Below are 25,868 nucleotides of genomic sequence, written 5' to 3' on the forward strand. Positions count from 1 at the left end.
TGCCTCCCTCTCACCGGCCAAGTGCTTCCAGTCATCCTCCCCAGCTCCTCCAGTGTCCTCTCCCTGTACGACGATTTGTCCACTTGCTCCAAGCATGTCTGAAAATGCATCCCCGAACTCACATGGTGACAATATCAGATGTTCTGCTGTTATTTGTATTTGTTGATTTGAATCTAATTTTAAGCAGGGAACAATCCAGAGATATGAAATGTAGCTTCAATAAGGCATAACTAAATTCACCATTGTTTTTAATAAGTAAAAACACTTCATTGTTGTTACTGACACTTCATGGCCATAATAATCCATATTTGAAATTTGATCTGCTGTGATTAGAATGGCATATGTTCCTTTATGTGTAGCAATTTGTGCATTTGCAATACATTTAAAGGACATATTAATATGAATATTTTTATTTATGTTGTAAGATGGGAAATCACAAGCCCGTGACGTTCTACGGCTTTGTTTTGCATAGAGGTTCATCACCTCCGTTCTCCATGTATTTTTTCAGGCGGCCTTCCACTGAGAAAGAGGTGTGAAAGGCCAGCCATTTGTTTTATGATCCCCGCTCTGTCTTTGTCAGCCTCAGACAGGAGACACCAAGGGCATGACAGTGCAGAAACAACAAATTCTGATTGGTCTATGGCAAGTTCCTGGGAGTCAAATGTATAAAAGAATGTTCTCTTTGGGGTTTCTGTTTGCTTTCCATCGGGAACTGGGCCTTCTCGTTCCTGAGTCTTTTCTTCTTCTCCTGGCTTTTTCTCTATCTTTCTCTATCTTTTCTCCTTTCTTTTATTTTTGGTTTTCTCTCTAACATTGGTACCTTTTTTACAAACAATAGTTACAACTGCAATAATAATCTACTGGTGTTAATAAATCAGAAACTGTTCATCCTTTTAACCGTTATTGTGCCATGCCTTTTTCTGCCAGGTAACATCAGGTTGGAGTGGTTTTAATACAATGCGTTTGTGTGTAGAGAGAAAATGTTTTTACTATTCTCCACTTTTTACAATGTGCTTCTCATATTATATGGTCTAATGCAACCGTATTGCACACAAATCTTTTCATAGTTCTCTTACTCTCACATGCAATAGGGCACACAAACACACACAATCATTTATTGTATTTTTTTTAGAACATGAGCCTATAATTTGCAACAAGGCATCTTTCCCCCAGAAGAGCTAACAGCTTGGAAAATTAATTTTCAGCATTTTATTTTTTCTCTTCATGCAAGCACAGTCATGTTAAGAACCAAAGTGTTAAGATTACTGTAAAAGAAGCCACAGCAGGCCAGACTGATTCTAATACTTTGTGTGTGTTTGTCATGTTTATGCATCTGAGCTACTGAAGTCATATGCTTCCGTCTCAGCCTGATAACCGTAGAGAGGGTTGGAGAAGGACATTTTGCCATCATAACCCTAAAAGAGACACACAGGCACACACTTTAGATATATATACCAAAAGTCAAGTTTTTTGGTTGAGATTCTCAAATAAATGCTGATGATGGCAATCAGTGACACTTATTTCAGGGCTGATTTTGTGTCTAATCCCCTTACCTCCATCTCGCTCCTCCATGGGTACACACTGATTGCAAGCCCAGGAAGGTGACCTGGCCTGGGTGACCAGGCCTTGGTCCTCTGCTTCAGTGTGGGTTTCTGCGAATTCACACAATGTAAACAGTATGTAACAGTGTATACAACCTATTAACATGTTGACTGAATTATGGACAAATGTACTTGTCACAAGTAGAGGGGACATGCAGGTATAAGTATCTGACAACCAAAAGCTAAGGAAACAGAAACAATGCTCAGAAAACACAGGGGAACGGGCTCAGAAATAGATTCAAGCACAAAGCTTGCGATGTAGATTTTAAATTGGGTCCAGTATATCAGCCAAAACCTTAACATGTTAACATGAATGTGGGCATGATAATGTGTTACCATGTTTGGGCCGCCAACAGATGCTTGAACACCCTAATGTCTGAGGACCTTAAACTCCACATAAAACAACAATATTCAATGTTTCATGGTGTATCGTCTTTTTTAAAGAGGTTCCTGATATCACGGAATACTGTTACCATTTTGGCATGTTCTGTAGGGGGTCTGCAACCAGCCTCAAAAGTGTGTCCGTACACTCCTACATCCCTGATTTGATGACATGATTTTCAGCCTTGTGTTTATATGGAAGCTGAAGCATATGGAGCATATGAACCAGTAGACCACAAACAAACAGGTTCAAACTCCACTTACTACCATTGTGTCCCTGTGCAAGACACTTAACAGTTGCTCCTGAGGGTCTGTCCCTGTAACTACTGGTTGTAAGGGCATCTGATAAATGCCATAAATGTAAATATAAGAAATGATCCCTAATCGATAATAATGAAAACTAAACATATAGATATGTATGACTTTTTTTCTTGGATTTCTAGGAGAATAAAATCTCATAAATAGCACTGTCACACTCACTTAGTGAGTAGTGAGTAATGAGAAATAGGACACACGTATTTATGCACTAAGCTTGGGGCTTGTTTGCTAGTGTATTGCAAGGCATACTCAGGAATGACATAGACATTACCAGAATAAACTGTTTGGCAATTATGTGTATCTTGAAGAAAAGATCTTTATAAGATCTTGAAATGGGAGGAGCCTGATGACTGACAGCTCTCAAATAAGCTACTTTCTCATTCTGGATGTTTAAAATAGTCAATACATCACATGTACAAACATAATTTAAAAAAGTGTTTCTTTCTTGTGTAAATTTGTGTACATTTTAAGGACAAGGTTGGCAAATGCTACACTGAAAGGTTCTCTCTGAGGAACAGTTCTACCAGCCTGAATTGACAAATCACCGGCAGGCGAAGCCTACTGACCTCAGCCTTCCAAACAGACAAGCTGTCTTCTGTTTCCAGAGGAACCTTATCAGAATTACTGTAACAAAAGAGAGTACAGTGTAAACACACACACACAGGCCAGGAGGAAAGAAGGAAATATTTTAAGAAACTGTGAAAGCCATGAACGCTAAAATGTTTTTGTTGCGACATACTCAGCTAAGTGTCTTTTCTGGAGTACAAACACCACTGTGATGGACATTCCAATGACCAGCAGAAACAGAGACAGGCCTATACCAGCATACACAGCCACTGAAAGACACACACACTCGCCATTATATGTAGCGCACATACCTTCACTTCAAACGTGTTTTTGTAAAAAAAATAGAACTAATCATTTACAAAGATGCTAGAATCAACCAAGATCATTTAGGCAATATAGTGAGAAAATATGCAATGTGCCAAAAAAATGTGTCATGCTTTTCAGTTAGTATATTTGGTCCTCACACACACAGACACACACACATACACACACGCAGAGTAATACCCAGTGAAGTTTCCTTTAGCAGGTGTGGTGGAGTCACTGTGGGCCGGTCTTTTTCTCTTACATGACAACGGTTACCAGTCCAGCCAAACTGACACCTGAAGAGAATCCGACCATTACACTGGTATCACAAAAAAGGGAGAAATCTCTATATATTCCTGCATACAGTGGTGTAAATACTTAGAACTACTTGGTGGAGAAAGACTGAAGGTTGCAACCTTTTTTTTTTTTTTTTAATCAATTTTAAATTCATTGGAAGTATATCTGGATGTCCCAAAGAGTAAATTTTTAAGAATAAGAGTGTGGCATGAAGCTGAATGACAAATGAATAATTTTTTTTTACATCCATTCAAACTAATCAATGAGATTAACACATAATACTAATACAAAAGTTTCAAAGGAAGACAGAATATAACTGGCAGAGAAAGAAGAAGACTGCAAGAAATACAGAAGAATTAAGCAAGAGCAGAGGAGGTGAGAAACAAATGAGGTGTGATCCACCCATCAGCATCCCTGAGTTAATTGTCTACTATACTGAAATCACAAATAAACACACATACACTCCTGTTCATCACCCCCTCACAGTTGGCCTTAATAAACACACAACCATCTCCCCCAGCCAGTTTGATGATCTTTCCCCATCTGCTGTGTTATTAAAAGCTCCACATATTATCTGTTTATGCTGTAATCAGACATGTTCTTTATTATTCCTGACTGGGTGCCTGGACCTTGTGAAGGTCCAGCCGTGCAATTACTGCTGTGCTAACATACATTTACAGATGCCCTTATCCAGAGCGACTTACAATCAGGAGTTACAGGGACAGTCCCCCCTTGAGACACTCAGTGTTGAGGGACACAATGGTAGTAAGTGGGATTTGAACCTAGGTCTTCTGGTTCATAGGCGAGTGTGTTACCCACTAGGCTACTACCACCCAACAGACGTTCTCTTTGCTTTAAGAAATCTCACACTCAGTAGGCAGGGCAGAAACTGCTCTAATGTAAAAATAGACCAGTCAGACAACTCTGTACTAAACGTGTCTCCTTGCTGCAAGAACATTAAAACTGGGATCCAGTGACTCTGTATCTACTTTGGGTAAGTTTTAAAACGTGAGGAGAATCCTTCAAAGAGTGTTTCATCAGTTTTTGAACTTTTTAATTCTCTCCCACATGTTTAATGTTGACCAGTTAATATGCCAAATCAAAGCACAGGATGATATTTCTCAGCAGCGAATCAGCAAACAAATGTTATGGAAAGTATGCATTATATTTCAAGCATCATGTATCAGTTGAATTAATTTTGATCATTTGTTGACAAGCTGCTGGTTAAAATGACTGCATCAGTCCTGACTCCTACTACATCTACATACTGCATCTATTAATGGATTCATCCTGTGAATCCTTAACCTGGTCTGTAATTAAGTAAGCATCATTTATTCAAGAATGCTAGTGGAATTGTAATGGTAAATATGTGTCAGGATTGGCTGCAGCTTGAGACACACCTGGGCCCGATCAGGACAGTTTTTAAAAGGCACTGTGCAGCAGCTGGGCAGCGACGTTCTTTACATTTACGCCATTTGGCGGACGCCCTTATCCAGCGACTTATCCAGCTGTTCATTAGGACCCCCAACTATGAATACAACCTTTTTATTCACTCTGTTGTACATTCTGTACACTAGTTTGACAATAAGAAGGTTACAAGTTAATCTAAATATTCTTTAAAGAGGAAGGTCTTGAGCTGTCATTTGAAGGTGCTCAGTGACTGAGCTGTTCTGACCTCGAGGGGAAGTTCATTCCACCACCGAGGGGCCAAGACTGAGAAGAGTCTAGATGAGTGTCTTCCTTTTACCTTCAGAGATGGAGGGACCAGGCGAGCAGTACTGGAGGCTCGGAGTATACGAGGAGCAGTGCGAGGTATAATAAGGGCTGTGAGGTAGGATGCGGCTACTCCTTGTTTGGCTTTGTAGGCCAGCATCCTGTGGCTTTATGTCCACCAGATAACGACCTAGCAGCAGAGCAGAACCCCAGGGAGGAATTTCCTGACCCAACTGCGCTGGTCCAGGGCGATGTGGACAAGCCCCAAAATACCCATAAGTCCAGCTAGGGGGGGGTGCTCCCCCAAAGTTTTTTTGGGGGGGATGCAGTTCGGGTTAGGGGCTCCTCCAGAGGGGAGGGTGGGTGGGGAGTAAGAAGAAGCCAGTAAGAAGGGCGCGCCAGGCATCGGCCTGGGTCCGCCTCCAGAGGGAGCCAGCCAGAGGGTCCAGGTCCGCCAGCGGGAGGACACTGCAGGCAGAGGCCCTGTGATTGCCACCGCCCGCCCCGCCTCCTCCTCCTCCTCTGATGGTACTGCTGGGGCTCGGGGACGTAGCCCGTGGAGGGGGCGCTCTGCCAGGATTGGCTGCAGCTTGAGACACACCTGGGTCCAATCAGGACAGTGCTTAAAAGGCACTGTGCAGCAGCTGCTACATTCTTTAGTGGCCCTGCAACTGTTTGTGTTTAGTTGTTTTGAGCAATTGCCACATGCCTGCGGGTTGGTTAGAACAACTTACAATCAGTAGTTACAGGGACAGTCTCCTTGGAGACACTCATGGTAAAGTGTTTCGCTCTGGGACACAATGGTAGTAAGTGGGGTTTAAACCTGGGTCTTCTGGTTCATAGGTGAGTGTGTTACCCACTAGGCTACTACCATCTCACAATTGGCTTATGTCTGTCAATGTCTCAGAGCAGGGCCTGACTTTTACTGGGGATAAAGGCTTAGAATTCCCACACACTCCGCCAAGCATGAATTCAGAAAGAAAATATTTTTGGTATCTGTAAATACATCTGTATGAATGTGTTATGTACTTTTGAAATATTATTCAGTGACAAAATAAATTGTGCCAGCAGATCCCTGTCACTGCCAAAAGGGAAAGTGAAGTGATTGTCATTGTGAAATACCTCAAATGGATCATCTGTCCAAAATTGTATACCTATTTAGCCAATTAATGACAGTTAATAATTCTATGACACCAGAAACATTTAATAAATAAATGTTAAAACATTATACAGTATTTCAATTCAGATATATTGTGCATAGACATTGAAATTTTTATATGAACTATTCACTGTACAGGTATGATTACCTGTACAATGAATAGTTCATATAAAAATTTCAATTTAAAATAGCATTGTTAAATGTTTTTCTGCATTCTTATAAGTTCATTAATAAGATGAGGGACTGGAAAGGAATATTCTAATTATATTTATATTCTGAAGGAACCATAGTTTTAATTCCTGGTAGACGCATCTTTACAGTGTCTACATTGATGTAGCACATGGTTTTTCTTTTGGATGTAGTTCTCTGAGTTAATTGTTTGTGTGTGTGTGTTTAAATGTGTCTGTACCTACAGACAAACAGGTCCATGCTCGTGTATGTGACATGTTCCTCTGTTCATACAATAACCTGTTGGACATTCTGAAAAACACATAAAAAACATTAAACATATGCATTTACAGCATTTATCCAAAGCGACTTACAATCAGTACTTACAGGGACAATCCCCCTGGAGCAATTTAGGATTAAGTGTCTTGCTCAGGGACACAATGGTAGTAAGGGATTCGAACCTGGGTCTTATGGTTCACATGCAAGAGTGTTACCCACTAGGCTACTACCACCATATGCGTGCACACAAATCACACTCCCCAGTTCTCTAGAAAAGATCTGCTTTGTTTTTGTCTGGGTGGAGCTCAGATGCCCCTCCACTTCCTCAGCTGACAGACAGCTGACTGCTCCCCAGCCCCAGCTCTAACTAGTGTTGACTACTGGGTGTTTAAGATGGGTGTTACCATGGCAACAAGATTCATCTGGTTGAAAGGGCAGGCAGTCGACTGTGACATCACAGCGTTTCTCATACGGGATGCAGGAGATCTCTTCACAAACCAGCGAGCCTAAACCACACTGTTCCAGTGCTGATGGAGAGATAGATAGAGAGATAAAGTGTGTGAGTGTGTATGTTCAGAGAAATGACAGAAATTGAGGACGAATTTTTTTACATTGTACTGCCACAAAGCACTTTTACTGAGCCTGAAGGATATATTATGGTGCTATGTTAGACCTACACTGTTGCTGTTAGGTTTACTCCTATTCACTTGATGCAATATATACTGTAGTAGCATCTGTAGGTACTCGGCCACTGTATCTCCACTGGAGACCAAAACTGCTCCAGGAATATTTACATTTACAGCATTTTTCAGACGCCCTTATCCAGAGCGACTTACAATCAATAGTTACAGGGACAGTCCCCCCCTGGAGCAATTTAGGGTTAAGTGTCTTGCTCAGGGACACAATAGTAGTAAGTGGGATTTGAACCTGGGTCTTCTGGTTAATAGGCAAGTGTGTTAACCACTAGGCTACTGCCACCCTATGAGTGGAATATGAGTGGACATTCAATGAATGGACTAGATATTCCAGCATTTTGTATCATCTTATTGCAGCTACAGTTCCAGCATTGTAGGTATGATGCTGAAGCTAAGGAAAGTAAGGAGTAGACATAAGCTTATTTGACTAACTGTGTGTGTTGTACGTCTGTGGTATGCGCAGACACGGTCAGATTTTAGTGTCTTACAGCACTGGTTCTCATCCTCCCCCTCAGGGCAGTCAGGGACTCCATCACAGCGCAGCAGGGCAGGCAGACAAGAGCGGTCGGCACACTGGAAACGCTGAGGGCCACAGTCATTCTGGGGCGGCACGGTTCCTGGGGAAACGCTGGAGCACAGATCTTCGTCGGAATGGTCAGCACAATCCCACTCACCATCACAGTGCCAGCTCTCTGGGACACACTCGGAGATGTATGCACACTGGAACTCTCCACTACTACAGGTCAGTGGCACAGGGGTCACCAGAGCTGGACACACACACACACACACACACACATATCTGATAAGCCATAACATGATTGTGTATGTCCAAAACAGCTTTGACCTTTCACAGCTGGGACTCCACAAGCCCTCTGAATATATGCTGAAGTATCTGGCACCACGTTCTGTAAGCTCTGAGGTTGTGCCTCAATGGATCAGACTAGTTTTTCTAGCACATCCCACAGATCCTTGATTACACAACATTCATATTTCTACTAGAGCCAGCACTAACTGTTACCAAAACTCTCCTATTGGAGCTGACAAAATGGACCAGCCTTCCAGAAGAAGTTTGAGACCCAGTGATGGAACATAGCATTGACTATTTCCTATATTCCACAAAAGTCATTGGGAAACAGTAAGCAGGACTTTGTTTATAGTAATATTTACGTTTGTGGACAGTAGGCTGCTCTTATTAAAAAAAAGTTGCTTTTAAGAACCCCCACCCCCTGTGGAGCACTCTGTGGTGAAGGAGACATCGTCAATGGCAATGTCTGTCCACTGGTCCCCACCGACCTCAGCCTGAAAAACCACACTAAAGGGCACAGCATGGGATAAGATCACGCTTCCATAGTGCCACTCTTTGCCACGGTTGCCACTGGTCACCCACATCAACAGACGAGTACCACTCTGGCCCACTGTAAACACCTGTGGAAACAAAAAGCACCAAATCAATTTATTTTCCCCATTTCCACTACATTCTATGACCACTTCGCATCTAAAAAATGAGAATGTTATTATCTTTTAACAAACTGAAAACCTCTTCACCATTTTACCTGCTACTCAGCTGAAGTGGGGAGGCATAATGGAATACAGCTTTAGTTCTGTCACTGTCAAAGAGTTCATCTCATAAAGTGCGTAAAAACAGTACTTATTGTCACCACCTTTCTGAAATTCTTTTCGATTTCTCCTCAACACATTGTGTACATAAATCACCTTACTTCAGGCTTTCATTTAGAATTGGATAAGGCCACACGAGCAGCCATATGTCCAAAATCAATGAAACATTGAATGTAAATGAAACAGAAACCAACACCGTTCAACAGCTGTATAAATGATGGGTTAAAAAACGTAGGACATATAAAGCATTGTATTGAAAGGATTTAAGCAAACATTTGGGGACCTGACATGGTCAATACATAACCACCCACACTGTTTACAGTTCATAAAAAATAAAACTTTCTGTAGCCGATATCAGTTGTTATAACGCTGACCTTGAGCGATCCCATTTGCTCTGATCCGTACATGTAGAACCAGAAGCGCAAGTGGCACACTCCCGTACTGGCTGGAAACTCTTTGCGGGTTATTACCCGGGCAACGTCTCCTTCTCTCTGGACTGCAGAATTTGCATATAGAAAGCTGCCTTGTCCATCTTTGAGAAAGAACAGGGAAATATTGGCTACAAAAGAAAAATTATGAGAAAAAGATGGATGTGGTGGGAACTGGTGCTTTCAGTTTGTATTTTTATGATGTAATGTACACCGTGGCGATAGTGGTAATACCACTATGCTTACTCTGAACACTGCCACAAAACTCATTCATTTCTGCCTCTGTCTTTCACCATATCCCTCACACACTCCATCTGCTGAGTTCTCCCACAGCAGTGATTACATCTAAGTTACCCAATAAACTGAAGAATGTCTCAATTTCCTCTTCTGAAAGTATCATAGTGCACTGTAATATTGTCCATCTGCCCCCAACACACACACACACACACACACACAGCAAACCCCACTTGAGCTCTCCAGAGAGCAGAGAGGTGTGTGGCAATAATATCACTTTCCAATTTCAACTACAGCATCTACAACATGGCACCTTTTTCCTATTTTATTCTATGAGATGTGCCAAATGTTAGCACAGACATGTGAGTACAGGTCCAGCAGGAAATAAGACACCAAAGGGGATTTTCATGCATATTTAATTAATTTAAAAAGACATTTCACAGGGTCAGGACTGCTGGATGCTGCAGTCACAGACATAAATTCACATTAATTCACCTTTAATTGTAATCGCATAGTAATTTTATGTAATCAAGGTGTCATGGCCATAATTACTTTTGATACTAAGTAATGAGAATAGTAGTAACTTTTTAAATTATTGACCTAACTAATAGTGACCAAAGTTGTTTTCAAATGTACATTATAATCCCCCAATGGTATTTGTATGGGAATTGAGTGGGAAATTTTTGAAAGCCCTGCAGCTCCATATTGAATTCCATCAGTTTGTAACCCACAGTAAGTTTGACCCACAGCAAGGTGGCAGATGTGTTAATCTATAGCACACATTACATCATTTACATGGTTGCAATTACCAGGACTATGGTCAGACATGGGTCCTGTTCCAGGGTTGTCTGAGGTCTGCCTGATTGTCCAGTCAAAGTCATCATCTGACTCTTGTGACCACTGGCACACGGGCTGCCATGAGTGTTCAGGCAGGTTAAAGTCACAGGTGCCTGGGAGGCTGACACCTGAGAGATACAGAAAGTGACTACAAATAACCATCATAAATCCTTGACAGCTGCATAAAAATGCCAAATTGATGTGAAAACGTCTGATTGGTCAGTTAGATTTAATTTTTATGAACAAACCACATGCTAACATTTTTTGCTAGGACTAAACAAAATAGCATTAACTCTATTAGATGCTATTTATGATGAAACAAACTGCTTAACACTCATGAAATGACAAAATTTGTAACCGTAAAAAAGCTTAAAGTTGCTGAGTGACTACAGCATGTAAAGTTGCAACTGTTATGGGTCTGTTAGGCAGGGTTTCATTTTTCTCCTACGCTTGTCGAGATTCAGCCTTTGGCAGGAACTGCTGAGCAATTATTACTAAGGCCTCCCTTTCCTCCTGCAAACCATCCTAGATTTTAACAGATGAAAAGTGTACAGAGACAGACATGCATTGCGATTCAGTAGCACGTGGTCTGTAAGATGTTTGTTTTCACTGTATTCCAGGGGTAGTGGAAGTGTAGCACAGCTTAATTTTTTTATGTCATGTTGTTACTCACTGCAATCCATCTCATCTGACCCATCAGCACAGTCAGCTTTGTGGTCACAAATGAGGTGAGATTCAATGCAGTGACCATCGTGGCACACAAAATCAGTTACTGAGGGACAGGATCCAGGCACTGCATCTAAGACATTCACACACAAAAAGAAAAATGTTAACGTTTGTCACATGGTTTACAGGAATGTTTCACAGGTTCTAAAAGGCCATGTTAGTAGCAAGAGTGTCAGCTAGCATTGGCCTTTAGGCTCTTAGTACAGTTAAGGTAATACCTCGGCTATTTAGCTGAGAGCTAGAGCGGCACACATCACAGGGTACCCTGAGTGCCCTCTGAGGATCAGAGACTTCTACTGAGAATTTTACTAGACTGTGTCACACCAAGGTTGCAAAACACAGCTGTCTGACACCGTAAAATGAACACGGTCCTTTAACACCCCCAGTTCCACCAGCTCACCAGCTTCCATCCCTGCCACCCCTCACGGTCTGTTAGTTTTCCCATTAACACTTCATAAAACACCCGATCCCCTTCAGTGTCACGAGAGCAGCTGTTCAGCACAGACACATTTTACAGGCAATCAAACAATACCCTCATGACAATACCCCACACAACCTATTGGTTCTCATGACGTTAACAGGAAGCACAATGCTAGTATGCAGGTTTAAAAGTCCAAACCCTTGCTGCAGCAGTTCATACTGCAGTTCAAAATGAAAGACAAAGACATTTTGGGCTCCACGGCAACGATTTAAAGACAGTTTTTAAACAATACTTTGCTGTGTCCACCACCAAGTTTCTAGTGGTGCATTGCTCATTGATCTTGTACCCCTCCTTTTTAGAAGTGGGGTGACAAGCCATGTTTGTTACTTGTTATAGGTTTGTTACTTGTTATTGGTTGGCCTAGCAGGTAAGAAAACTGATTCCAAACTGCAAAGGTGACCCTGCAGGGGTGGCCTAGAGGGTAAGGAAACAGACCCATAATCAGAAGGTTGCCTGTTCAAATCCCAAACCACCAAGGTACCACTGGGGTTCCACTGAGAAAAGTACTGTGCCAACGCACAGCTCCCTGGGTGCTGCTCATGGCTACCCACTGCTCACTAAGGGTGATGGGTTAAATGCAGAGGACACATTTTGTTGTGTCACCGTGTGCTGTGCTGCAGTGTATCACAATGATAATCACTTCACTTTCACTTAGTATGCCCAAAACCCACCTCTGAATAATAATTTTTCCACTTGCACAGACGTGGTTCAAAGAGCAATTTGGACTTGGGCATGTTTTACACTGTGTGCCAGATCACTGAATTAGAGTAGTCAATCATTAATAATGTAAAAAATAATGCTAATAAAATGAGAGTAAAAAATGCTGCTGTCCAGTGCTTTTATAATCACATTTCATAGACATTTGCAGAACAATCAAAGAGCCAAATTGTCTCCAAATTGTTACACATTGACTTAATGGTGTGTCCACAGAGGTTTTTACAATATCTAATACCTACAACAGGTTTTAGCAGTTCTTTTCTGTTATTAACATGTAAAGTGTGAGTGACTGCAATGAAGTGTGATTTGATCAGTCTCACCGCAACTCTGGTACCACCAGTGTCTTAGAATCTGTTTCAGTGCCGGTTTTACAGCCTTTCATGAAATTACTCTGCTCAAATTATTTCTGCATCTTTTTCTTCCATCGGGTTATTGTTTTGCATTTATAACTTGATCTCAAGATCTTGTACAAATTAATGAATCAAAATCTGTCTCACATGCTTTTGCTGTGCTTTAATTTCAGTTTACCGTGTCTGTTTCCTCAGACGCATATGTTTAAATATACTGTATTCTTTTTGTGACATTATTTTTTCACATTTATAAAGAAAAGGTTAAGCACCTGAATATAACACTGACTACTGAAACCAATCCTAGTAATTCCCTGTGAATCATAAGTTCTGGCCCCTGTTATATCCATGAGGTTTCAGACAAAACATTATGGCAGCCTTCCATTTTTATGCATCACAATAGTTAAGTATATTAGGGAATGAGAAACTGGTCATTCACTAAGCAGGCCGATAACCATTTGAGGTGAATATATATCTGTAATGCATACTCACATGGAGCACAGTCAACAAACTCCAGGTCATCCAGTGCAGCTCCACCACTGATGTCACGTGACCGCACCCCTTCAAAGATGAGCTGAAAATTCCGAAGCTTTCGGAGTGGAACCTCCGCTCTTCTCCACCCTTCTCCTGCCCTCTCCTCATTTGTCCAAACCTCCCACTGATTATTCTCTGTCTGTAACAGAAAACAGAACAGAAATCTTCATGTATTCATTGATGGTGAAGGATAAAAAAAAGATGTTGACTTTACATGTAGTTAGTATAGATTTTTTTTTTTGTAATTTATGTTGTTATATTGGATGCCTTAGTAACTGCCATACATATTTTTGTCCACCACTGTTTGAGCATCAAGGCCCTAGGGAATCATATGTAATGTACATGAAGGAATGTGTAAGCAACACAAGTAATATGTTTTTGTAACCATATTGGTGAAGCAGCAGGAACTAGAAGAAGACACCATGTATGGGTTGGAAAATTGGTAGTCACAGTGCGCTGTTAGTATAATAAGGTTTTGTTCAGATGTTTCATTGCTCTTGTGCCCAGGCCGAATGGCACAGGAGTCTGCAACTATCAATAAAAATTAATTAGGTCAGTTAGTCACGTCATTAGCAAAGCAGTGCTTCTGTATTAAAATAACTTTGCATCACCAGAACAATTTCATATTTGCATACAGCACAGGACATTATTCAAACACATTTATGGATAAAAATATCAAACAAACATTCATCATTCACCAAATGTTTTCAGTAAAAAGCAGCCTGACAGCAAGACCAGTACTTCATTTGTGTCACTGTTTCAGTTCTCATTTGAAAACTATTTTATTGAAAGTGTTTATGAGTCTACAGCAGTCTACCATGAACACCAAAATAAAAACTAAAACTGGTTCATTACTGGTACAGTAATTACATTCCATAGTATTATTAGACACATGCAGACAAAAAGACCTGACACTTAAAGATGCACTGCCCTGTAATTAGCTTTGTGTGTCTGTTCTTTAATAAACTTTGAAGATAAAGTAGTTCCCAGTCTAACTATCTACTCTACACTCTCATTATTTTCTTAAGTGGGATGCTAAATGAAACTAAATCCGGTATGTGTGTGTGCGCAAGTGGGAATAAAGGTATTGTTGTCCCACTTAAAAATATGGCAGATGTTTGTCATTTTTATCATAAGTACACTTCAACTGTAAGAGACTGAATGTAAAAAAAAAATTTTTTTAAGGGAATTTATTTAAATATGGTGCAGAAAATAAGTATTTGGTCAATAGCAAGAGTTCACCTCAACACTTTGTAATGTAACCTGGCAACGAGGTGAAGCAATGAGGTGTAGGTCTTCACCAGGTTTGCACACACAGTAGTTTGTCCCATCCTTTCATGCAGATCATCTCAAGAGCTCCGATGTTTTGGGGCTGTCCCAGACTTTCAACCCCCCCCACCCCACCCCACCCCCACAGATTCTGTATTGGATTGAGGTTTGGTTAACTGACTAGGCCACTCCAGAACCTTGCAATGTGGTATCATGTCATGTTCATTGTCATGTTCGAAGATCCAGCTACGTTTCACCATCAATGCTCTCACTGATGGAAGTGCCCAAAATCTCACAATACACAAAATTGCCCAAAATCTCACAATACACAATACATCCCATTGTAAATTCCCTAATATGAATCAGTCATTCTGTCCCCTTTGCAGCCTCAAAGCATAACAGTGGGTGTGGTGTTCTTGGGATGCAACTCAGCATTCTTCACCCTCCCAACACGAGTTCTATTTTGGTCTGACCACATGACATTCTCCCAATCCTCCTCTGGATCATCCAGATTGTCTCTGGCAAACTTTAGATGGGCTTGGACATGTGCTACTGAAGTAGGGGAATCTTTGGAATGCTGCAAGATTTTAATCCATGATGACATTGAGTTACTAAAAGTACACTTTGTTACTGTGGTCACATCTCTCTTCAGGTCATTGACCAGATCCCCCTGTGTAGTTCTGGGCTATTTCTCAAGATCATTTTTACCACACGCAGCCCCAGATTCCATTTTCTAATAATTGCTCCAATTGCTCTTCTCACCAAGCTGCTTGCCTATTGTAGATTGTACAACTGCACAAGTCTGGGACGAGTCAGTCTGTTTGAAGGTGTGGCTAGGTGTCTTTAATACAAATAACTAGTTCAAATTCAGGAAACAAATGATAGTAACAAGCTCTTCTAATTCTGTGAGCCCAGAATTCTTGATTGTTTATAGCTGTACTTGTTTTCTTCACCATATACAAATAAATTGTTTAAAATTCCTTCAATGAGATTTCTTGGATTTTTACAACTGTCTCTCACAGTTGATGTGTACCTTAGTGAGACAACTTGCACAATTGGTGGCTGCCAAATACTATTGGCCCACTGTATCTGTCATGTGACTCTGGCCACATGACCAGGAACACTGTGAAAACCAGGTAACGCGACTCCCATAAATTGGCAATATGGCCACTATCAACTTTACTCGGCTCTATTTCTCCTCAGTTAAGTAAAACTGTCCTTATCTGTCTCCTCATCTACCCACTCATCCTTTCGTCCTGTCCCTTCCCCGATCTGGTCCGAGAACGTCAACATCTGTGGGGTTGTTGCGGCTTACACCAGCTCACGTTCGCAGATTAATACGGTGGAAACTTACCTGCCTCCTTTGTGCTCAGCCGCACTGGGGTACTCGTTCCCATCAACACACGTTCTCTTTCTGTTCCGTGTCAGAACCGTGACAGTATCTGTTTGTTGATTCGGTTTTGGTCATGGTGCATATAACCTGAATGTATCAAGTGCCTTGTCTAAATCTATGTCTAATGACTGACATGTTGTCTATTAGAGCTCATTGAGTTGAAGGTCAGTTAGTACTTGATTCATACACACCATACCATCCGAGATGTGAGCATTAGATGCTCTGCCATCATTACTGACCACACTGACTCACTGGCTGTCTGCTGAATGCAAATGATATATTAATTTAGGTACGCCATGCCAGCTGAGGAACAGGGTGCATTAGTCAAGGCGCCAAAAGGTGTGTTCTGGTGTGCCTTCAAAATGCATAATTTTACATTTACAGTATTTTACAGCATTTATATTTTACTGCTTATATTTTACATGCTTATGTTATACCTCATCTATTCATTTGCACATTTAACCCAAACTGCCCTGTTACCTTGACAAAGAGGTGTATGGTGCCTTTTGCCTTATGAGATATAAAGTAATAGAAGGTGAGTTTGCAAGTGGCACTGGATTCTTTCCATACGGAACTCCTCATGTGAGCCTTATCACCCTTGAGTCCTGTAGGTGTGACCTCAAGATACACAAAATGCCCTAAGAGAAAAACAAGAGAGAGAGAAACTGAAAAAAAGGGCCAAAACAGGAATGAGAGTGGGACAGACAGAAAAAATTAGAAGACCAAGTAAAAGCAGTTCAGAAAGATTGATTTCTCTCTCCTTGGCATTCAGTTGAAAATGAATTACTAGGGATCTTACATCTGCCAGAGGTGGGGTCAGAGGTCACATTGTAACCATTAACAGCCTCCTCAGAATCTGACAGCTACACTCAGCTTCAGCTTATTCTATGAGAATAAGATCTGCAGCTGGTAGGAGCTGAGCCTCAGACCATCAGACAAAAACCTCAACCTCAGCAAAACAGTATAAACAGCAAAATGGTACATGAAAGTGAAGTGATTGTCATTGCGATACACTGCATCACAGCATACTGTGCACACAACGAAAAGTGTCCTCTGCATTTAACCCATCACCCTTACTGAGCAGTGGGCAGCCATGAAAGGTGCCGGGGAGCAGTGTGTGGGGACGGTGCTTTGCTCAGGGGCACCTGAGATCAGGATTCGCACCGGCAACCTTCTGATTACAGGGCCGATTCCTTAACCGCTAGGCCACCACTGTCCCACATTAAACAGTTGTGTACATGCAATATTCACATCTCTTTCACACACGGAGAAATAATCTTTACCATGTTCGTTCTTCAGAGTGTGGTCAAAAGGAGGTCTGATGCTCTGGATGGATCCTACACCAAGCGTCCAATCAAAATTGTCCGCCAATGACTTTTTCCAGCCACAGCGGCCATTCTCAAAAGAACAGGACGTCCCACAGAACTTTTCATCTGACGCATCCCCGCAGTTGTCCACAAAATCACAGCTCTGCTCTGGCAGGAAGCACCCACCATTATCACACTGCAAATAGCCCAAATCACAGGAACCTGGAAACACACATACACACGTTTTGGAGTTCAGATAGGGTTAGGGTAACATGTCACAGGAGTAAATTGTAGTGACCAGTCAGCGGAACAGCGTGATCAGTGGAAGGACACTTTATCTCTGATGTTAACGACACTACAAATCATCCAGCGCTGCATCAGCTCCAGATTCAGGTTGTGGCGTGTGGTATAGAACCTAAGCCCCTGTTAAACCGATGCCTGTTAAACCAGCCAACCAACTGAGCCAACCACGTAATGTTGCCCAACAGTGGTCCTTTTATAATGGCATCGCCAGGCTGCTGCTTCAACTTTTCCCAACATAGAACGATTTTGGCTCTGCCATCTAGTTTTAAATCTTATTTTTAGTGCTCCCCCGTCTCTGTGTGGCAACAGAATGGAACAGCCAAATATTGACCATACCTGAACACTAATATGGGACATATGTATATAAATGGACACTTAAGTAGTATAGCGTGTATGTATTTAATATGTACTGTGTAACATGCTCATCAACACTGTGTTGAAATGGAAGGAAATTAGACTGAAGCTAATTTGATACTGCCAAAGGCAGAGCTGTTGGCAGACCAAGTGCAGTCAAAATGAAGACCTAAGACCTAAAATGCATGGATGACAATGTGAAATAATCAATAACCAATGACCCATCACCAGAACACAACCCACTAACCCAATTAGCAAAATCATGTAAAAAATGCTCTGTACTTTTTTCTTTTTACAGAATAGATTTTATCTATAGCAGCTTTTAGAAAAGGGAACAGTTAGAGTCTATATAGGTTAAACATTGACAGGGGCAGCTGAATGTTTCAGCCTCACAGGTTGATTCCAGGCTCTGTACATTGCATGTTCCCCTCGTGTTGGTTTCCTCTGGGTTCTCCGGTTTCTGATATTGTCCCTAGGAGTGAGCGTGTGAGTGAATGCTGTCTGTTAATGGTGAGTCCTCACCCTGCTCCAAATAAGCAGTGATTGAGAAAGTTATTTTATAAAGGGGTTCTTGTTATTGTGTGGGATTTTCTCTACATTACCTTTAAGGTATTTATCAGACACTCTTGTCCAGAGCGACATACATCAGTGATTTGTAGTCAATATCTGTTCTTTATACCTGTATAGCCAGACTTAAATCAAAAACTGCTGCTCTTCAGCTAAACTCTTTATTAAATTTATCTGTGAATTTATCTGTGCATGAGCTACAGAAATTATGGCACAGGACATTCAATAAGGCTTGAACCCTCAGTAATGGCCTATTGCATATTACCCAGTGTACCACATACTGGGTTTCCCAATGCTCCAGTAATTTCACCAGAACTCAAACAGTGCCCCCTTTTGGAGGGAGATGGAAAATGTCGTTGCAGTTCGCCATGTGTATTCAGAATCATTAACATCAACTGGTTCAGTTCAGGTTCAGATAATTATATTAGCTGGATTACATTTATACAAAGGAACCACAAATGGAAACCCAGAATCCGGGTTAAACCTGAGCAGGTCCTTTATGATATTGATTTTTTTTTTTTTTTTTTTTTTTTTAGTGAAGTGGTTGTCACATGTGATACACAGCAGCACAGCACACGGTGAACACAGTGAAATTTGTCCTCTGCATTTATCCCATCACCCTGAGTGAGCAGTGGGCAGCCATGAGAGGCGCCCGGGGAGCAGTGTGTGGGGACGGTGCTTTCCTCGTTGGCACCTCAGTGGCACCTTGGCGGATCAGGATTCGAACCGGCAACCTCCTGATTACGAGACCGCTGCCTTAACTGCTAGGCCACCACTGCCCCACACAAATCCAGAAGAGAGGACAAAGAATGAGGGAGATTAATAAAATCCATCACTTCTGAAGTATTATAATTCTTCGGCCTCAAGGACAGCGGGTACCAGTATTAGAGCATCCTCAATCACAGAAACAGATCATTCGAGCCAAGGTCATTTTTGACTCAGTCGTCTCTTTAATCAGTTTCCAATGATGAATGAAAATCTTCCTTTTGGTAAAAACACAAATTAAAAATTTTACCTGAAACTTTAAAACAAATTATTTAGTAAATAAAATTAAAGAACTCTGATTGCAGGCCTGCCCCCATGATTCCTGGCATCTGACATCCTCCCTATTGAATTGTGCCTACATCAGTGCTCCAGGTTCCGTATTGTACCGAATCACTCGATGGAAGGGAGACACGTTTGTGCTCAGCTGCTCTTACATTGTTTCTTAGTTTTGTGGTTTTGAGTGTTATGTTAGCTTTTCAGGTAGTGTGTGTGTGTGTGTGTGTGTGTGTGTGTGTGTGTGTGTGTGTGTGTGTGTGTGTGTGTGTGTGTGATCCCTGTGTGAGTGGTGCCTTTCCTGTCCCCGTTTCCAAGGTCCCTTTGTCCAGTTTAAAAATAAAATAAAATAAAAATCGTTTGGTTCTAATCTATGCCTGGGTCCTCCTCCTCTTTTCTGTGTTGTGTCACTGGCATCAAACTGTCAGATATCAAACCTTCATGCTAGTGATCCACAGTCCTAATTGCATTTGTTAGAACTGTCGTTTAATTAGAGTAAGAAAATAATTAACATTAGACCCTCAAATAGTTCAAACAGATAATGTCAGTTCTGGAGAACTATATGGGATATAACTTGCACTGTGTATTTAGCCACTACACACCCACACACAAACACACATAACAACACATGCTAGAAATGATCAGGCAGGATGTACACAGCAACCCATAGGTCTCCAGCACTGATTGTCCTTTCATTGTCCTTTCAGTTTACAGTTTACAAACCAGCCAATCATGTTAGTTTACTATCTAATAATCGCTAATCATCTGTACACACAAACTTGTTGTACGAAATGGTAAAACAATTATAATAAATTATTACATATTAAAGCTTATTGTGGAATACTTAACACAACCATACATATATGCATGTCTTTTTCTGTATGTACACATTTAGCCTGGCTCTTTTATACACATATGACTGATTCAGTGTTCCTGAGGGCTGAGTGTGTGTCACTTGTTTGTTCTTCATGGTTGGGCTATGGATCATAATTTATGTCCAGATATAAAATGGTGGTCTGAAATTCAATATATTGAATCCAATCTGTTTGCCACAGAATCATACAAAATTTGACAGACTGACATTCATCAAATGAAATTGGACAGATAATGTGCTGAACACAGAAAAACACAAGGCCAAAAAGCAGACACATTACCATGTGAAGGTGGAGGAGGTGTGGCTTCATTCTCAGTCTCAGGCTTGCTGAGGATACAACCAGGAGAAAATATGATATCGTCCAGGCAGATGTCTCCTCTTGAGTTGGGACCAACCCTACCCTCGAACATCACCCAGAAGTGCCCAGAGGAGCTCAAGGTCACCTCCTGTCTTTGCCAGTTGTTGCCTTGATCTCCAGTCAGGTTGAGCAGAAGCTGGTGAGAGGAGCCTGACACCTGATAGATGGTTAGAGTCCCACTACCCTCTCCTGACATGTGTGTGTGAAACACCATCTAACAACAGAAACAACAGAAGACAAAAATAATACATTATGAAGGAAGACCTAAGTATTCTCTTCACTCAACCTTTTGATGAATGGCACATGTTGCCATAGCCACAAACTCGGAATCTTTAAAAATGTAAATCTTTACATTTTAAAAATCTTATAAAATTAAATTAAGGGTCAATGGATGGACATTAAATCACCTGAAAAAAAACAACAACTCTGTAGCAAGAACATATCCTTCAATCTTAGCATAACAAAAACAGGCTTTTTATCAGACCTTGCAGTCTTTGCTGCGGGGGCTGAACAGGGGTCCAGAGATCCGTGCAATGTCTCCAGGCTTCTGTGGAAAGGAGCTCTCCAGGTACAGGTAGTTGCCCGAGGCGTCTCGCATGGTGTGATCCGTTGAGGGTCCTGTGCCAAGTGTGGGTGTGCTTCCTGCTTTGATCCTCCAGTCAAAATCATCTTTCTGGCACTGCCGCCAGGAACAGAGGTCAAACTCGAAGTTGCAGCGTCCAGTGGCAGAGCCCTCTGAAGTGAGCATAGAACATATATCTTCAATATGTTTTTATATTTTTCCAATATGTGTCTGGCAGGGCTGTGTGAATGTCTCACTGCAGATGAAGTGTTCTTCATCAGAGTCGTCTCCACAGTCACTGATGAAGTCACACAGGCGCGTGTGTGGGATGCAGTTGCCATTTGCACAGGTGAACTCCTCCCGCCTGCAGGGGCGGGGTGGCTTGAGGGCAGGAGCACAATGAGTGAAGAGAACATCATCCACGACCACGTCCCCCATGTAGCTAACACCACGCTTCGCCCTCAGAATCACCTGCAGCACACATACAAACTTCCTGTACCATAATTCAGACACCAAGAGGACCCGAACACTTCTATTTCCATTTTATATGCTCAAAGTGACCTTTCATAACTCTGTTAGACTGATTAAATTCTCAAAAGTGCACTTCAGACAGTGATATGAAAAGTGGATTACACTCGATGATCTGATTAGGTGACATGACGACTGCCGGATGATGAAAGAGCAGAGTGATGAATGTTGATAACTGACTTTAAAAGAAGGGTCATATTAACCAGCCTTCTAAAATATCAAATGCAACATCTCAAGTATCAGGATTTGCAGCACTACCTGGCCAAGTGCTAATAAATCTACAAGATGACTATGGATGAAAGCAGCAGATGAAAAAGGCCCAACTAATCATACATCCCAGTGCATCTGTAGGATGTACATCTCACCTGTAATAAACAGGTGATTTATTGCTACAATACACTATCAACAGCCATAACCTTTCAGTACAACTAAAACCTGCAGCTTGTAACAGATGATGCACATGGTCAGGGACTGATGGAAAAAAGATGGACAGACAACGCATATTTGCATATATGCCCATTCAAATTGTATTTGGATCAAGAAGGACAACAGTATGCCTGTATTTGATTAGAGCAGGGAAGGGGTTGGAGTGGATGCAGGGTTCTGGGATGACTGAGCCAATACCACAGGTGTATAGAGCCATGGGAGGAGCCGCTGTAAAAACATATTTGCATATTGACTGCATTTCCCAGCGTGCTCTGCAGTAATGGTGGTGTGACACAAGCCAAATCACATGCCAGGTTACTGATGGGTCAAAGAGGACTGTGTGGAGATGATCTTTTCTCAGCAGAGAAGAAGTTAGTCTATCTTCCATTTGTGTTAATTTTGCAGTATCAACACCCATCCACCAACTCGAGGATCGCCCCAATTAGATGCCATCCCCTCCCTCTGCGGCCCTTACTGCCCAAAAACCCATTTGGTGGCCATGTAATCATGATGTCAGGGTCGCGTACAAAAATAAATAAATAAATCCCCACCTCCATAATGTCGCCTTGTGCAATCGGTTTGTGTGTTAGAGCATTTTGAATGTGTTGTGGTACTTATTGGGAATCTGGAGAAAATAACTTTAATGTTGTATGTTCCACAGTGGAGGAAGCGCTCTATTAGGGTTGAAGTAGGGTTAGTGATTAGGAAGCAAGTCCAGACACTCCACAATCTGCCATGGGACACAAGATCCTGTGTTGGTGGCTGAAAAGGGGGTTACAATTGTATGATTGAAAGGTTACAAATATTATCTGTATATATCTGTATATTACAAATACCGGCGCTCACACCAGTCATCCATGGATCACAATTTAAAAAACACATCCAGACATATCCAGATTCTTTTTCTTAAAACATCCTGATATTTATATTCTTATATTGGATTAAGGGGTAGTGGTGGCCTAGCGGTTAAGGAAGAGGCCACGTAATCAAAAGTTTGCCGGTTCCCAAGCTGCCAATGTGCCACTGAGGTGCCACTGAGCAAAGCACCGTCCCCACACACTGCTCCCCGGGTGCCTGTCATGGCTGCCCACTGCTCACCAAGGGTTGATTCTGAAGAAGGATGGATGGTTTATTATATCTTGCATTTAACTTTTAACTTTAAAAAGTTTCCATCCATCAACATTCTTTGCTGATTGATTTGAAATGTCAAGGCTGTCTCACTGGGCAAATGTGTTTCCGTCTGTCTGAAAGTTCATATTTTTGGTTCATCTCTGGGTATCTCTCTGCTTTATCATTTGTATTTAAGTGGAGTAAGAATCTTGGAATACCTAACAATACAGGGCATAAATCCTGGGATGAAGGTTTCCCTTTCTTTTGTCTGGCCATCTGTCTGGTAAAGGATCAGACCAACGTAAACACATCTGCACAGGTCTAAACACATCTGAACTTTGATGGATTCCACAGAAGAAGAGACGTACCTGGAAGTTGTGTTGAATTCCAATGAACACCTCCCCTCTCCTCCAGCGGTTACCTTGGTTACCCGTCTGGGACCAGATGACATTTGTGAGACTCTCAGACAGAATTAAAACCTGCAAGAGGAGTAAAGAGTGCTCTTGTTTTAATATCAAATGGTGAGAAACTCCAGGAAAAACTATACTGTCTATACACCCTTACCTGAAAAGTTCCCACTGTGAACCCTCTCATGTGATACCAGAATTCCAAAGTGCACTGTGGCCCCGTGGAGGAAATCAGTGGAGTCAAAAGATCAGTGGTGTGTCCATAGCCTCCATTAGAGCTGTCAGCGTATATATACCATCCTTCTGCACTGCCGCTGAAATCACACATAATCATCTCACACAATCAGGGACACTGCACTGTTTTAATATAAATCACTGGTCAAATTAATTCTGTGTTACCTAGTTTAGGTGTGACAACTGTAAACTACTTAAACTTAGCCTGTAAAGGAGGAAAATTAGAAAACAGGACAAAGGCAGTACCATATCAGTACCTTTTGCTTTAACATAAGAAGGTTTTGCCATAAGAGTACTAAATGCTTTTTTCAGCATGTGCTGTGTTCTTTCTGAATACATAAAATCATAAAAAAATTATACAAAAATTATTTGTACATCAAATTTTGCCTTAGATGGACAAAAAACATTTTGAAGAGCAAACTTTCCCATTGGTCTCTATAGACCTGTGTGTGTGTGTGTAATGGCTCACATTGTATGGTCAGTGCTTGGTCTATGATTCTTCTCTCCTTGGTGGATGCTGCTGCCCTGCCCAGTGAGCCAGCGGAACGCATGCAGATGAACTTGGGGAGACGGATGATCAAGGTACCATCCACATAATGAGTCCTCAAAATTACACAAGGTTTTCACTACAGATGCAACAACACACAAAAGTTTCACTGGAATAAAATACAGTTTCATCCAAGAGGCCATTTTACCAAAGAAAATGATCACAATGTCATATATAAATATATACATAGTGTTTAAATAATTTACAGCATGAATGAGAGTGATTATACAAAGCATGTGTGGTGGTTGTAGTGCAAGAAGATCACTTATAAATACCACAGTCAAGTTCATCTGAGCCATCGGAGCAGTCGTGCCTAAAGTCACAGACCTGGCTGAGAGCCACACACTCTCCATGTGCAACACACACAAACTGGCCCTCAGAACAAGTGTGTGGAGGCACCACAGAAGATGAGAGTGCTGGATGGGGGGTGGTTGTGGGCCCAGTGGATGGCAGGGCACCTGAATTGAATAAAATGACAAACAAATAGGTTACAGTCAGAGGAACACAATCACATGAAATAAATAGATAAAAGTAACATTTTACCATCATACAGATAAATGTGATAAACTTGTTCAATCAATTTTTCCATAATTTATAAGAATACCACTCGTAGACAACAAACAGGTCGACAGTTCCATTGGTCACCCTGTTTTTACCTTCAAAAGGCTGACACCCTAAAAATGACAGGTCATCTATGGCAATATCTCCAGTGAAGTCGTCTCCTACAGTCCCCTCTAGCAGTATCTGCCAGTGGAAAAGGGCACACAGCCACAGTCAGAAGTTACATACGCTGATTGTTGTCATTGTCATTTTGTGAATTCTTTGAACTGTTCCTTTTGTGGAAATGATAGATTGTCCAACATACATGTATAATTTAGTGCACTTAAGAGTAAAGCATAAAAACACAGAATTAAACAAGAGAGACAGAAACAGGAATATGATAACCATTTATGAAGGTGTAAGAAATGAAGGAACGTAAGTGTCTTTTCCTCTTAAAATAAGATAAGAAAGTGGGGGACATCAGTAGAAAGGCAGGATTTTCCTGAACATCACAATGTTGAATAACACAATAACTCTTGATAAATCATAAATCACTGGCCATCTTTCAAACAAGCAGAAACTTCTACCTCACATGCTCATATTAATTAGACACAAATTGAATAGATGTGACTGTGTGGTTCCCAGTTTA

General features: G+C 41.4%; 1 protein-coding gene across 1 annotated transcript in view; it reads right to left on the reverse strand.

Annotated features, from left to right (window-relative positions):
- Window positions 1–1,325: 1,325 nt before the first annotated feature.
- The window catches only part of malrd1 (MAM and LDL receptor class A domain containing 1), a 36,205-nt gene continuing 11,662 nt past the window's right edge, over window positions 1,326–25,868 (reverse strand). The window contains exons 12-34 of the mRNA XM_028961868.1: window positions 25,336–25,423; window positions 24,955–25,137; window positions 24,602–24,758; window positions 24,056–24,212; window positions 23,860–23,970; window positions 21,685–21,898; window positions 21,350–21,600; window positions 20,788–21,079; window positions 17,348–17,593; window positions 16,545–16,702; window positions 13,361–13,541; window positions 11,271–11,396; window positions 10,570–10,725; window positions 9,473–9,630; window positions 8,705–8,906; window positions 7,970–8,248; window positions 7,191–7,313; window positions 6,753–6,819; window positions 3,372–3,466; window positions 3,040–3,136; window positions 2,867–2,924; window positions 1,554–1,652; window positions 1,326–1,415 (exon numbers count right to left, since the gene is read on the reverse strand). Of these exons, the coding sequence (XP_028817701.1) occupies window positions 1,326–1,415; window positions 1,554–1,652; window positions 2,867–2,924; window positions 3,040–3,136; window positions 3,372–3,466; window positions 6,753–6,819; window positions 7,191–7,313; window positions 7,970–8,248; window positions 8,705–8,906; window positions 9,473–9,630; window positions 10,570–10,725; window positions 11,271–11,396; window positions 13,361–13,541; window positions 16,545–16,702; window positions 17,348–17,593; window positions 20,788–21,079; window positions 21,350–21,600; window positions 21,685–21,898; window positions 23,860–23,970; window positions 24,056–24,212; window positions 24,602–24,758; window positions 24,955–25,137; window positions 25,336–25,423 (3,588 nt within the window). The remainder of the gene's footprint in view (window positions 1,416–1,553; window positions 1,653–2,866; window positions 2,925–3,039; window positions 3,137–3,371; window positions 3,467–6,752; window positions 6,820–7,190; window positions 7,314–7,969; window positions 8,249–8,704; window positions 8,907–9,472; window positions 9,631–10,569; window positions 10,726–11,270; window positions 11,397–13,360; window positions 13,542–16,544; window positions 16,703–17,347; window positions 17,594–20,787; window positions 21,080–21,349; window positions 21,601–21,684; window positions 21,899–23,859; window positions 23,971–24,055; window positions 24,213–24,601; window positions 24,759–24,954; window positions 25,138–25,335; window positions 25,424–25,868) is intronic.

The sequence above is a fragment of the Denticeps clupeoides genome, chromosome 2 (genome assembly GCF_900700375.1).
Source record: "Denticeps clupeoides chromosome 2, fDenClu1.1, whole genome shotgun sequence".
Classification (NCBI taxonomy): domain Eukaryota; kingdom Metazoa; phylum Chordata; class Actinopteri; order Clupeiformes; family Denticipitidae; genus Denticeps; species Denticeps clupeoides.